This window comes from Chroicocephalus ridibundus, chromosome 10 (genome assembly GCF_963924245.1).
Source record: "Chroicocephalus ridibundus chromosome 10, bChrRid1.1, whole genome shotgun sequence".
Lineage (NCBI taxonomy): Eukaryota > Metazoa > Chordata > Aves > Charadriiformes > Laridae > Chroicocephalus > Chroicocephalus ridibundus.
Window position 1 is genome coordinate 23,100,073 of NC_086293.1, and position 14,241 is coordinate 23,114,313.

The following is a 14,241-nucleotide window of genomic DNA, read 5'->3' on the forward strand; positions in this document are numbered from 1 at the left end:
AGGTGGAAGGAAAAAGGAATAAATGGTAACGTTCAAAAGAAAGCAATAAAAATCTAGTATGTTTGCTTTCCTTCTGGGATTCTGTATACCTTGACGTGACATGGGTGTATTTGTAAACAGAGAAATCAGTTCTGAAGCTTTTTATTCATTATTTTAACGAACATGGGTAAGCAGTGAATTTGGCGTGTCTCATGCCTTGGAGGATCTAGGCTGGAGTAATGGAGATCATCAGATTAGATTAATAGATCAGAGATTAAATAGGTTTCAGATATTTCAGCTTGCTGTAGTTGCTTGATTGGTTTCTGTCCAATCATGGTAAATTAGTACACAAAGCTAACTATTTACTTAAAAATCAAGGGAAACATTAATATACCCTGTCACTAAAATCAGAGCAGTCAATTATTTTACCTGACTTGACATCCTGTTTCTGCTAGATTGTAATGTAGGGTCTTGAACGTCACCTTGTGGAAAGCTCCATTTGTTGTCACTGTAAACGTGACCTTTGTTCATCCTTAAATGTTTTATATATTACCTTTGTAAGTTTTTTTTTTTTTCCCTAAGCCTCAATAGATTACCATTTTGATTTCCAATTGTTCTTGTCAAATTTATGTGAGCACGCAGTTACCCTGACTATACTATTACAACAACTTAACCTCACACCTTATTACTAATCAAAACAACTCAAGCAAGTAATCCACAGATTATAATGTAGGAAACCGTGCGTCTATTTTCTTTTATAGTCAAGCCTTAGCTTCTGTATATCAGCTCTGCATCAAGTAAGTTATTTAGGTGTATGGGATTTTCTTCTGTTTTGTGTTCCTGCAAAGCTGAAAAACAAGCCTGAATAGGGTCAAGATTTATTACTTAACTTGGGCAGTTTGGAATAGTTTTATTATCTGAGGTGTAGACAAAAAAATAATTAATTAAGTCTGCGTGTAAAAACCAAAGCACTCCCCTTTTAAGTAGAGGAAAAGTTTAAACTGTGGTTTTGTTGTAAAACTTATTAGTTACTGTGAATATCACCAAAGGACGTGCACTGAAATCTGCATCTCGTTACGCTGAGTGTGCGGTGTGTGGATGTGCACAGCATAAATGCAAGCCTTTGCTCTGAGTACTGTGCTACCTGAAATTACTTCTCACACAACTGGAGGAAAGGAAATGCTGTTATCCCGTTTTTACAGATGAGAAGCTGAGGCACAAAAGGTATTAGACTTTCTCTAAGTTGTAGAGATAGGGTATGGATAAAGTAGGAAATTAACCCGTGTTTCCCAAGTCTCTGAGCAGGGAGAAATCGCAAGACGATTCTGCTGTTCAAAATACAGTGCAAAAGGTGTTTGTGTATTTTTTAATTTGTTTTTTAATGGTCAGTGCTTCATGCCTAAGGCATTGCACATGGAATTCTGTGAGATGGAAAGCGAGATTGAGAATCTTTTTTCGGTCGTAAGGCTTTAGCGTTGTCATCATCCTCCTCATGGGTGTGTGCAGCACGCCGGGAACATGCTGGTCTGTGACCGGGCATCATCACACCTCCCACGGTGGTCATCAGTTACAGCCCCTCGCATACGGGCACTGAGCCCACCTTCACCTTTCGGGGGTTACTGCAAGAGAAAGGCTACGTAAGAAAATAAGTCTTCACTGATTTTTTTTTTAATTTTTTTTTTCCCCTTGAACAGCATATGTGTTTGATGTAGTATTCTGAAACGATTTTTTTTTTATTCCTGGCAATTTTAGCGAGGTAGGTGAAATTACAGGTTAGGATGCCCTCTCTTCGGGTTCCTTTTGCTTGTAAGGGCTTAGTGCGGAGTGAGTCTGGATCTTACTGGTGCTGCTTGCGTGGGAACCAGAGGAATTTCTCTAGAGCAGCACAGTGATAGTGTTTTTCCTGAGGCTAAATGCACTTTGTGCCATTCCTGTGTTGTGTCAGAGTAGGCCATGAGAGAGCAGGCCCACATGCCAAGCCCACATTTGTGCATCAGGCATTTGATTTTAGGGTTCTTTCCCAAGGTGTGACTTCATATTATTTACTAGTGAGTTACGTAAATTTATCATTTAAAAGAAAGCTGCTTTGACAGAAAAACTAAATGTTATCAAGATGTAGATTTTCTTCACCTTTTTTTTTTGTTGTTGTTGGAGAGCCAATTTCAAGCGATAAGGACAAAAAGTGTTCCAAGGTTCTAGGAACTGGGTAAGAGCAATCCATCATGAAAATGATGTAGAATAAATTTGAAAGACCTTAAGTAGTAGTTAAACAAATGGCACCGATGAGGTAATTTAAAGCCCGGGTAGGTTGTGATACAGGTTGTGTCAGTGTTTCAGCAGATACCACTTTTCATATCAAGTAGTGTATTAATTAGTATGAAAATTGTTATGAGCTTACCGTGTACCGTACGAATAGAACCTGTAACCTTTGCTTTGGACTACTTTCAAAAGCACTTAACATTAAATACGTAGGAAAAATGCATCTCTTAAACTGTTTTACTTGTTCAAATATATTATAAAGTGTGATATCCATAGGGTGGAACTTTTATTAGTGGAAACTGAATGCAGTCAGACTGGAGTTTCAATACCATTTCAAACATTAAATCTCTTGAAAAAATTGTATTTAGGTTCCCTTTTTTAGTAGTTAAAAACCTCATGGGACTTGATAGCACATTATGCCTAAAGAGTTTGCCAGTACAGATATGCTTAAAACACGCACATTTCCTTGATTTTTTTCCAACAGTAAGATTTAGCGATGCTTAATGGTTTTCAAATCCAAGTATTGAAGAGAGATGAGCACGCAGGAATATTTGAGTGTGTTCTTTCTCCTCTTCATCTTTTTTTTTTTTTTTTATTGTGAAAAGCCTCAACAATCATGGTGGCAGAAGCTATTCTCTGTAAAGAGATGATTGAGTGGAACAATTAGGGACAAAATATATGGATTTGCAAAGTGTGAAAATCTGAACTCTAGGAGAAGAAAGTCAGCCTTGAGGATCAGGTGAATTCTTAGATAAACTTCATTCAAGACTGGCAGTTCATCTTGAGAATGTCTCCCAGAAGGCTGTGTTTTGCATGGTTTTATTGTGTTGTGTTCAAATTCCTGGCGTTGATCACTCGGTGAAGTTTTTTTTCTGCCTAAATGGCTCTAAGTGAGGAAGGTCCAGTTTGCTTGTAGAGAGGGGCCAGTAGAGTTGGAATATTTGAGTACTATTTCTTCCAAGAATTCTTCAGGTGGACCAGAAGTGTTTGTGCAGCTTTGTGTATCGTTCTGACACATTCCAAATTTTTGGCTGCATATATGATGGCTGACTCCATAGAGGGTAACCAGGAGTGTAGAAATTCCCTGGCAGCTGAAGCTTTAAATCTGCAGCCACCAGATGTATCTGCCTGGGTCTCTGAAGTTCAACCATGTGGATCGTCAGTACGTAGTAAGCACTGGACCTTCTAATCCTCACTGCTGATTGTAGTACTGCTTAAGCTGTGGGAGTAATTTTCATCTTCTCTGTGGACCAGGACTAGACAGAGGCTCTAAGAAGGAATTTATTTATTAAAAGTGCATAGTTCAGCAGTAAGAACCTCTGTTTGCAAGCTCATCTCGAGGAGGTGGGAATAACAATGCGTAGCGGTGGAGGAACCGAAGCCCGTTCCTTTCTCATGGTTAGAAGGAAGGGCAGCGTAGCTGAGGCTCGTTCCTGACTGCAGGAAGCCAACTCCTGCAGCTTGTCCATTAGCTTCGTGAATGGAAGAAAGGGAGGAATTCTTGATTGCTTCCTAGGGGAAGGTTTATAGAGAAAGGTAACTTATTTATTAGCATAGTTGATGTACAAGAACTTTTACTTCTAAGCAAAAGGTATTTTTAGTCACTGTGTTTGATGTAATGGTCTGTCCATTTTTGCTGGTTTTTTTATTTTTTTATTTTTCCCCATCCAGATTAAAAAAGTCTGATACAGTCAGTATGACACTTTGTTCTGAAACTATCGTAATCCAGCCCTCGCTGTTGATGAGGGGATTGTATAACATGGCTGTATAGGGAAGAAATGCGGCGCTTCTTGTTATGTTGTTGTTCTTATTGTCCCTCATGATACTGAACTTAATGGAGAGTACCTTTGCTTTGCTACCGAGTAAATGCCTATCACATGTAAAGTCCTACCTTCCTATTGCCTGCGCCTTTTTAAGTTACGTACCTCACAAGGATGGTAACTTTGGGAAGGGATGCCTGTATTATTTTAAAGAAAGTTGGTTTTTTTTACTTAGTCTCCTGCAAAACCAAGTTTCATGTGAGGTATTAAAAATACTGTTGGCAGAACGGGGAAAGATTCTTTAAAGCTGGAACATGGGATTTTGGCAAGTAAATAATTGATTGTTCCTGGAATTGAACCACACTGCTTAGAAATTCTCAGTTTTAAAATCCTATGGATGAGTACAGTTGTGTGTTTCTAAATCCCCAAGAATAGGTTTTTATGTCCAAAATAATTGCATTACTTCAAAGGCAGGGATTAAGATGGAACAGTCCCAAATCCTATCTACTTTAAAAGTTTTATGAGTTCTGTGGCACTCTAATCAGTAAAGTGAAACTATTGCTAAATTGCCTTGCCTCCAGATCCTCTGTTTATATGTTGGTCCTACAAAACCTATGTGCATTAATTTTCTTTACAGTCATGAGCTCCTGTGAATATGTAATTCTTTCCTTAGTTGTGCCTGTATATTTCATTTGTGTAAGAATTTAAAGTTTCTACGCATATGCATTTCGTATTTTCCGACTGCAAAACTCTAAAAGAATGTCGGTGACTTTCTCAAATAATATAGGAGAAGGATTAGAACTGGGGAGAGACATTGTGTGAACACACACAAAACAGAATAGATGTGCTATGTCAAATTTTTCACGTTCCAGCCTTTATGTGATGTTCCTCTTTAAAGATTTCCTTGCAAGCAGCTGTTCTTATCATTTTCCAAAGTTAAACCCACCCTGTACTACGCATGGAGTATCTCCAGTCTGCTTGATCTAAGTTTGTTTACAATGAAAATCTCCAGCAATGCAGCAAATTTCAGATTTTAATTTTTAGGTTATGAATAAAGCAGTTAACCCATATCTGATGGCAGTTTCCCTCAGAGTTGGTAGGGCTTTTCTGTGTGCACTCTGGCATTAGATTGAGAAGCAGAGAGCAAAAAAAACCCACCCTGAAATAGTCACAATTGTGAATTGTGTTCTGGCTGAAGCTTAAAACTCAACCTATGAAGTCGATCCTAGTTACTTTTACAGATTTTCTGTTTCTTCGGATAAAACCTGGGAGCAAACAAAGAGCTCATGCTAGGAGTTTCCAATTTGAAAAATAGGAATCTGGCAGCAGAACGTTATTAGTGAACCATTTATGATTTTGGAAATAAGTTTTTTTCGTTGCTCTCCAGGTGCCACTGCATATGCTCAGCTTTAAAGGAAAAAAACTATTTTTGAATCTGGCTGGCTTAGAAATACTTGCTCGTTTAGGAGAAGCAGCAAACCTTTATGTGCATAAATCTTGAAAGAGACAATTAATCCGCTTGCTCTGTAGCTCTGAAGCGTTGTTGTTCTTTGCTTTCCTTTTTCACCTGTTGTTCTCTCTTCTGAAAGCAACATAATTTCTTAGTGTAGTAAGCAAAATGAACATATCCATATATTTTATATCCCTATTAATATAAATAATTTATATCCGTTTTTCTCTCATGCTTCTCAGTCACCTCTTGAAACTTTTTCTTGATTGTATTCTGTCCTTGAACAACTTTGTGAGAGAAAGACTGTGTCTCTCAGCTTATGGCTCTGCATGTTTGCACGTTAAATGAAGAGTCAATTAAATGAATGAAATTATATTGTTTAATTGCTTCCTAGACAGCTTGGTTTAGAAGTGCTTGGGCATAAGCTAAAATGCAGTGCTTATGCAATTGTTCCTCTAAGTGTGAAGGACCCTGTAGGCTTATTGAGGTTCTGGGTAACTTCTTGCCATAGGAAGAAATATATTCTTTAATTTTAGTGGAATAATTAGCTAGCTTGTTTGTTTTATGGTATGCAGTGTTGTATATTAAGCAGTAAGCGTGCATAGCAGGCTTCATTAATTTCTCCTCCTCCATTATTTCAGATGTGAGTTGTTCTGGGTGCTTGTTGTTTGTACCCCAAGTCGGTGTTTCTCAAACTAATTTGTCTTGGGTCCCTCGAAAAACAACTTTACCATTTGCCTCCCGCTTCCTTCCTGGTCACAGTCACCGTGCGAGCACCTGCCGTGGCGCTGCGCTCTCTCCCCCTCCGCTCCCCAAACACCTCCTCTTTCCCCCCAGCTCTCCTGCCAGGGGTCGTGTCCCACAGTTAAGAGAACACTGGTTTAACTACAGACTTCTGGCTTTTGGCCAAGTATCCTTAGACCAGCACATTTCAGTAATGTTTGTGGGAAACATGCATTGTTTGAAAATATTTCTTCTGTTGGTTTTTTGGGGGGCTTTTTTGTTTGGGTTCTTTTTACAGAAGGCTTTTAATTACGAAACATTATTTACACAACAAAGTTGGAAAAAATTAAATGCGACAGGGCAAACTACAGAAAACTTCTTAGGCAAACTAGCAAATTGCATGAGAGAAATAAGAGCTGGGCACCCTTCTTCTGCCATGCTTTGCTGCGTTGAATTCCTGGGCTTGACTCGGAGATTTAAGATTTTCACGGTGGGCGGCAAACAGTATAGATTAAACTTGCTTCTATTGTTGTTAAATTGTGGCTTTAAGACCTGTCTGTTCTTTAAACTAAAGCAGTTGACATACATTCAGTGAACAGCTGCATGGAGCCGTGTTGCACACTGAAGAGTCGTGCTGTAAAGACTTTTGTTGCGTTTCTTCCTTACGATGATGCCTTACCTCTCTGTCAGACTGACTGATGTGTCACGGAACCTTCCACCTTGCCTTTTCTAAGCAGAAACTGAAATAGCCTGGAATGAGGCATCATGAAAACGCACTTTCACAGGTTTTTGTTTTAATTTTTTTTTTTTTTTTTTTTTTTTTTTTTAGATAGGATACGCTGCAATTAGTGATCTTCATTCAGCATGTTTCACCACAAAAATCCAAAAAGACCCCCATGAAGCTAGCTGGCGTATGAGTAAACGTGCGGAGGTTTAGGGACCACCTCATCCTCGGGCAGGGTTTAAGTCAGCAGCTGTTCAGTTCAATATCCTTCCAGGATAGCAGGAACTTGAGAAAACCGTGTCTAGCTGAAATGGCAGAAGAATTTGCTCAGACAAAATGTAATTACCTATGTGGGAAGTCAACCATAAAACCATGGATAATGTCATGGGTTTGTGAAAAATGAGATATTTAATGATCACAAAAGGTCAGGACAGTTCTTCCACAAAAGAAGTATGAGTTCCTTGTGTTTGGTTTAGGAAACTTGGTATTACACGTTACTCTTAAAAGAAAGTTTAATTTCCCAGATTTTTATGTAAAGTAGCTTCCTCCCCTGGGTTGTACCTGGATTATAACTCACAGTGTCTGGGCCATCTATACAGTCCTGGGTTTGAATTTTTTCCTTCTTAGAGGGATTTGACAGTTGGTTAAGTTAGCACATTTTTTTTTCAAAAAGCTATGGGTGTTTCATGGTTTTTTCCACATCGAAGGGCTTAAATTGGGGTAAAAATCTGTATTCTGGAAGATGGAGAAGGAATATGCTAAACGTGAGTATGTCTGACAGTTTTAAACAAAGGGAGGTGTATTGTGCCTGCCTCAGGTCACCAGGCATCTGCTCCCTGGAAGGCTGAGCTCTGCTGGGAAACTCAAAGCATTAAGTCTGTTCACATGAAACAAGGGTTCTTCCAGTTCAGAGGAAGGGCCTAATTGATCTACCAGACAACCTAATACTCTCTCTGAAAGGGACAATTGTGTAAAGGTGATGTGCTAACACCTGGAGGTCGACCGTTGAATTTTCACAAGTAACGTGGAAGGAGAATCGGGCTCTTTGAACACGACAGGCTGTTCGTGACCAGGATGCGTTAGGGAAGAACCAGCTAACCAGCCTCTACAGCAAGAGAATAATCAGGCGTTGGATGGAGCATGAAGTTCCTTCCCACTCAAAAATGATGGTTTTCTTTCTCCTGCAATATGTAGTTTATAATTGAATAAAAACGCTGCTTTGCCTTTCATATCTCAGGCCAAATTCAAAACGCAAATGCTATGGAGACACATTCAGCTCCTCTGCTGCCGAACTCGCGTGCTGCGGCTCTAAAGGTGAAGCAGTAAATAACTAACAACAAAGAACCCACCGAAATCTGGTAATTTCTTGTAAATCATTATATTGTTTACATAAGAAGAGACACAAAAGATGCCAACTTATTAAAAGAAGTTTAAAAAAAAAATGTTTTGAAGAATCTTTGTCCCTGCTTCAAGTAAGAAAGAGGCACCGAGAAGCCTGTTGTGAATTCCGTGAATTCGGTTTTATTAAAACTTACTTCTCCAGCGTCACTGAGATGTTTTTTAAAAATTTGTTTCCACAATTTGTGCATGTGATGCAGAACGCGCGCACACACACACACACACACACACACACACATATATAGAAGGGAAATCGGAATAACATTTATGGTTGGAATTGTCCGTTACACCAAGGCTAGAGTAATAACAGTCCAAACCCAGCCACTGCCGTCAGTGGAGTACACACAAGTTCCCTAGCAAACATAGCATGGATTATATATTTTGTTATATTCTGTTGGAAGCAAAATGCCGGCATATAAATAGTACAGATAGTTCATCTTTTTACTGATGACTGTAGAAAATATTCTAACTCGGTTGAAAGCATCAAGAAAGCTCTGAAATGAAAAGAGCAGATGTCACATAGAAAGCCTTTAGTTTACTGAGCAATGAGTATGATAAACAATGATTATTCATCTTGATGTTGGAGTTCAAAAACAATTGTCCCTTTGGTTTGCCTCATGGGAGCATGAAATTAGGACCATGTGTGTGTTGATTAGAAACATATGAAAGATGAATCGTGATTACTGTTTTGGTCTGGTGCACAAGGCTATGCTTGAGGGGTAGTGACTTCCTACCTCCTTTACCAGATCTCTGTAATTAGCGCTAGCATCTCTCTCTGTTTCCTGGTATTGATGTTAAAGGGGCTGCCTGACACTGCCTGTTCACAGGCATAACTTGCCTTTATTGAAGGAAAGAGTGTTTGCTCAACAAAACTTGAATGTTGCCGTGTATTTCAGTATTATTTGTAAAAATGGTTCTTCGTAAGACAGTTCTGAAATCACCAATGCCATCTCTGTCAGGAATTGTCGAATGTGAAAAAGGGATGTTATTTTCAAATAAGAAACACTATGTGTTCTAGAGTAAAAGGAAGAGGAAAAAGTTCAACAATAAAAATTAAGCAGATTTTTTATATCTTTCCATTGTATTTAATTTATGCCTCTGATGGCAGACATTAGTTAAATTTAACTTCTCTTGGAGGCACAATTAGTTGCTGTGGTTAAAATTTATTTTAAGCTTTATTTCTGGAAATGTAATCCTATCTGTGTTCCTCTCTGGGCTAGTAATGGGTAGAAAAAGTTGCCTTAAATGCATTTCATTAATAAGTTGTTACCATAAATGAAGGGTAGGTATTAGAAAAATATAAACAAATGGAAATACAGGTAAACTTCATGTAATAGTCTTTGCCTCTTATTACTACTTGTGCTCTTTCACGTTGAAAGATGGATATTTAAGTAAAATTAAATGCTTGCACAATCCTTGAACATCCAAACGAGTTATTAATTCTTCAGGAGATGATGTGTATTAGTGTTATTTAAGATATCTTGGGATCTTAACTATTCAAGCTGTTCATGTGGACTGAGGAGCAGATCCAGCATGGATCTCTGTGATTTGGGGTATGGGATATGTGATGGAAATTCTCTCTGGCTTGCTTGCCCAGTATAGATGCAGGGTTTGGATCCCAGCGTATCGTCTGTTCTGGGGAGTTGTGCTTTGAGCTCACAGAATGGGAGATTTCACGTTGCTGTGGATAAACACCACCCATCCACCCACCCCACCCACTTCTTGACAAACAAGATTATTTGCAGTTTAATTTGTGTGCATTTCAACTTTGATTATGTGTTTAAAGATCAGTCGTCTATAGTTCTTCATTGAAGATATTTTGCCCGTTTCCTTTCCTGTGTATTCCTTCTCAGGCAGCGTGCGGGGACCAAAGGGATTTTGTAGACAAAGCTCCAGGCAATGGAGACTTTCTTTCTAGTAAAGTTCAGAATAAATTAAAAGCTGCATGTAAATTCAACAAATGGTAGTGGTTAATTAACTAAGAATGTAGAGCCCTGAGGCCATAGCATTAGTATTTATAGTTTTAAAGTAAGATGCTCTAAACAAGTTGCCTTAGCTGTAGGCCATTTAAATAGCACAATTACTTTATGGCTTAAAACGAAGGGAATGCTTCCTGGAAGAAGGTATTTTTAAACTCACAGCAGTCAGTACTTGGAGGATTAGTACCAAAGTTTAGCACGATGAAATCGTCTGACTAGCTTACATGTTTCAACCTATAACTAACGTGACAGTGATCTAGTTCGGTACTTTAAGGTGACCCTAATTCTCTCACCAGTTACTGCAGCTTTGTTGCACCTTTTGTACACTTGGGAGTAAATTTTTACAAACAGTTGTTTCGTGTGCTGCTTGAGTTTGGCTTATGGTTATATTTACTTTTTGCATCTACTTTATTAAAGATTATGGTATATTGATTTATACTTCTGCTGTTACATCTTTTGTGATGTCACCGTAATCCCAGTGGAAATGCAATTAAAGGTGCTGTGAAAAGCATTGCTATATTATATTTTTTTAAATATAGGATATAAAAGATCGTATTTAATGAATTAAAATACTTGCACTAATTTTCTGTGTGGTTTGGTGAAATTTCTGTCTCTCAAAACTTCAGCTCCAGGACAGAAAAGGAAGACAATGAATGAATTTGATGGTTTACCTGCCCTTATTTATAAATATAAAAAGCCAATGGTTTATTTTCTGTCATTTTTAATCAAACACGTAATGTCTTTATTTTGCTGTAGTAGTAAATTAAATGACATTTTATATAGTTTAAGAGAAACAGAAAATGAGTCAGAATAGAACAGGTATTAATAGAAAAGTTAAGACTGAAACAAACCAACTTGATGCCTTCCTGTTTCAGGAAACCTTTTTGTATAACAGCTTGTTGAACGCCAACCTGTATCAAAGTTAAACAAATAAAAAGCCACCTAAGAAGAAAGTGAGATTACAAGTTTAACTTCTAACGATGCTATCAAGATCTGATTTGCTTTCATCCTTTATGTAGTATTTTACCTTTTTTTAAAGGTAACTTAACTCATACCTTGTTTTTTCTTTTCTAAACACCTGTGTCTGACTATTAAGTGACACACAGTGAATGTTTAGGTGTGATCCTGACAACATCTAATTGCTGTTGGAGTCCTTTTATACTATTGATTTCTGTTCTTTACGTTGTAGCAGTAAACCCAGATAGAATGCTATGTAAATGGGTGGTATTTTTTCAAAAGCTAATGGTAAACATTGTGTTTCAAAAATAATTTCAGTGTTTTCTGAAGGGTAAGGTAGTGCATCTCTGAAGTTCAAAGTCCTGTAAGTGTGGAAGAGACCCTGGACCCACCAGCCCGCGTACGTGTCTGGATTCCTGCCTGGGAGAGCAATAGAATGGTTCTGCGGCTCGTCCCCACTTTCTGTGACTTTCAGCAAGGATGGCAGTCTCTGCTTTAATAGCATTTGATAATAGAAAAGGGTGTCTGGTGTAGCATATTGGATTTCTACAATATGCACTTCTACTGGAAAAGTTATGGGATGCAATTATCTGAATTATTCCAGTTGGAAATCCACTGTTTCATTTGTTCTCCTTTAACTTTGTTGATTTTAGCCAGTAATCACAGGGAAGATTGAAATTTAAATTATCCGTCTGTGTTTTTGTCTAATTAAGTTCTTCTTAGCAAGAATTTCTTTAAGATGTTTACATGTTAAAATGATTGGGGCCTCTATATGGGGCTTCTCACATAAAAAAAATACGCAGAAAAGTAATCCAGTGCATAAAACACATAAGACTTAAAGCAAGTGGAAATAAAAATTCCGCAAGAATGATATCAGGCACAGAAACATAAGTTGGATACGGATATATCTGTATAAAAGAACCTAATGAAGGATAGATGTGGGCACATATGTAGACACTGGACATTGGTACTCCCTCTGTAGTACGTTTCTCCTACCTGCCGTTCAGGCCCGTGCATCAGCCAAGCCATAGGTTCCGTGTCCTGGCCTATCACACCTCAGTTTATGTTCAGCTTTGAGTTCCGTGTAGTTCTTGTGAGCACTGAGTAATACTAGACTTACGAAAAAAGGGTGACTTGATTATAGATGAATTCTGAGCGTGCTGAGTATTTGGTGGCTTAGTTTGCCCAACTGACAGACAGATCAATAGAGTCCCTCAGGCACCTGTTGTGAGGTAGTTAATGAGACGAGGGGTGTCTGGGAGGTGATGAGTGCGCTTTAATCAGTCCTACTGTTTTGCTCCTACCTTTAATTTCTTTCCTGAAAATGACCTTCACCAAGAAAATAGAGCTGAAGTGCTGTGACTGCGGTGCTTAGCAGTGACTTTCCTCCTCTCTGAACTTCTGATACTCTTTTTGATGACTGTGGAATTGAGATCAGCTTTTTCAGACTCGCATTCTCTCCTCTCTTCTCTTGCACTTTGTTTGCGCTGGAGAACCCAATTTGGTTTGTCATTAAATCTTGATTAAAGGTGTGTATGGGCACAATTAACCTAAATGGTGGAAGTTGAGAACATCACATAACTTTCTTTCAAAAATAAGCTTCTATGATTCATATCTACTGAGCAAGTCATATTACTTAAATGGCAATTTCATGTCTTCATGCAAATATTGTATTCAGACTTTCCTTTCTCTTTGCTTTCACTTCTTTGAGTATTACATTTGGCAGGTTGATGACAGGTGAGTGCATGCATGTGTATGCAATCTCTTCTGTCGTTGCCTGCGTTGAGGTTGATGGATGGTGTGCCAAAAGAGAAGGAAAAAAATCATGGGTTCTGTTATCCTCCAACAGACTACTTACAAAATAAAAATCTGCCTAAATTCAAAGTAGCTTGCTTTATTAAAATGATTTTCTTGATATTTCTCTGCAGGGGCTGTCATCAGTCACCAAGAACAATGGACTACTCAATATCACCTTTAAATATGACAGTAAGTTCAAAATTTGCACTATATTCCCAAAAATCAAGGACTCCTTCGCAGTTGTCAAGATACAGCATCGTGTCTCTTAAAAATGGCTTGAAGAATAGCACGAGCTCTTTAGTACTGACATAATTTAAAAATCTAGGTTTGTTTCTGCTGTGTCTGGCAGATCTTCTTCCTGTGTTTCACTGATAATAAAACTATCTAATAATTTGTAGTAGTTTCACTTTCAGATTGGCCTACATCTTCCGCCCAGTATTTGGCTGGAAAATTACAGAGAATGGTTTTATTCTTTGAAAGGATATAGTCGTTGAAAGGTTCACTACACACAAAGTCATAGGAAATTATTATTTCAAGCTTTATACATCTTTTTTCTGATGCGTAATTTTGGGGAAAAATGGTGTGAAGTGTATTTCAAGGTAGAAAATGTGTAGCTTGTATTTGTATACAGGGAATATATTAAAACGGTGTCTTTACAAGGACTGATATTGAATACGAACGTTGAAGATGAATAGTGTCTCTTCATCTAGTTGGAGTAGTTGGAACTTTTCATGAGCTACAGTGTTAAAGCACCAGGTTAGTGGAAAACTGCTGTCTACGTTTTCAGTGGAGACAGATGGTTTTGGTACTGTAGCAGATGTGGTCTGTTTTGCAGTTAAACCAAGACGAAAGTAATCTCTAGCACAATAACAGTAATAAGCAAGTTGCAGCAATAATAATTCAGACCTCTTCAAACGTCTGGGAAATGGCTGTATCTTATTGTTTTCATCTTTTAAAGGTTTTTGTCATCTGTGTTGTCTAGTCAGTGAAGTATGACTATTGACTACGTTGGGAATTTATCCTTATTTGGGCAGTTAGTGGCCGTCATCAACATAAGGTCAATGTACAGTCAAGAGAAGCTCTCAATTTACTGCAGCAACGTTTGTATTAATGGCAGTGCAAGTCACAGGTTGGGTTTTTTGCCTACCCAAAGAAAGTACCTCAGATGCTGAATGTGGGTAAAATTTGATCACTGAGAGCATGTATGAGGAGAAC

General features: G+C 38.2%; 1 protein-coding gene across 3 annotated transcripts in view; it reads left to right on the forward strand.

The window, feature by feature from the left end:
• The window catches only part of IL17RD (interleukin 17 receptor D), a 71,779-nt gene that overhangs the window by 36,813 nt on the left and 20,725 nt on the right, over window positions 1-14,241 (forward strand). For all 3 annotated transcript variants that reach the window (XM_063347916.1, XM_063347914.1, XM_063347915.1), the window contains exon 2: window positions 13,158-13,215. Coding sequence is in view for 2 of the 3 variants with exons in the window: in XM_063347914.1 (XP_063203984.1) it covers window positions 13,158-13,215 (58 nt within the window). In the remaining variant the exon portion in view is untranslated. The remainder of the gene's footprint in view (window positions 1-13,157; window positions 13,216-14,241) is intronic.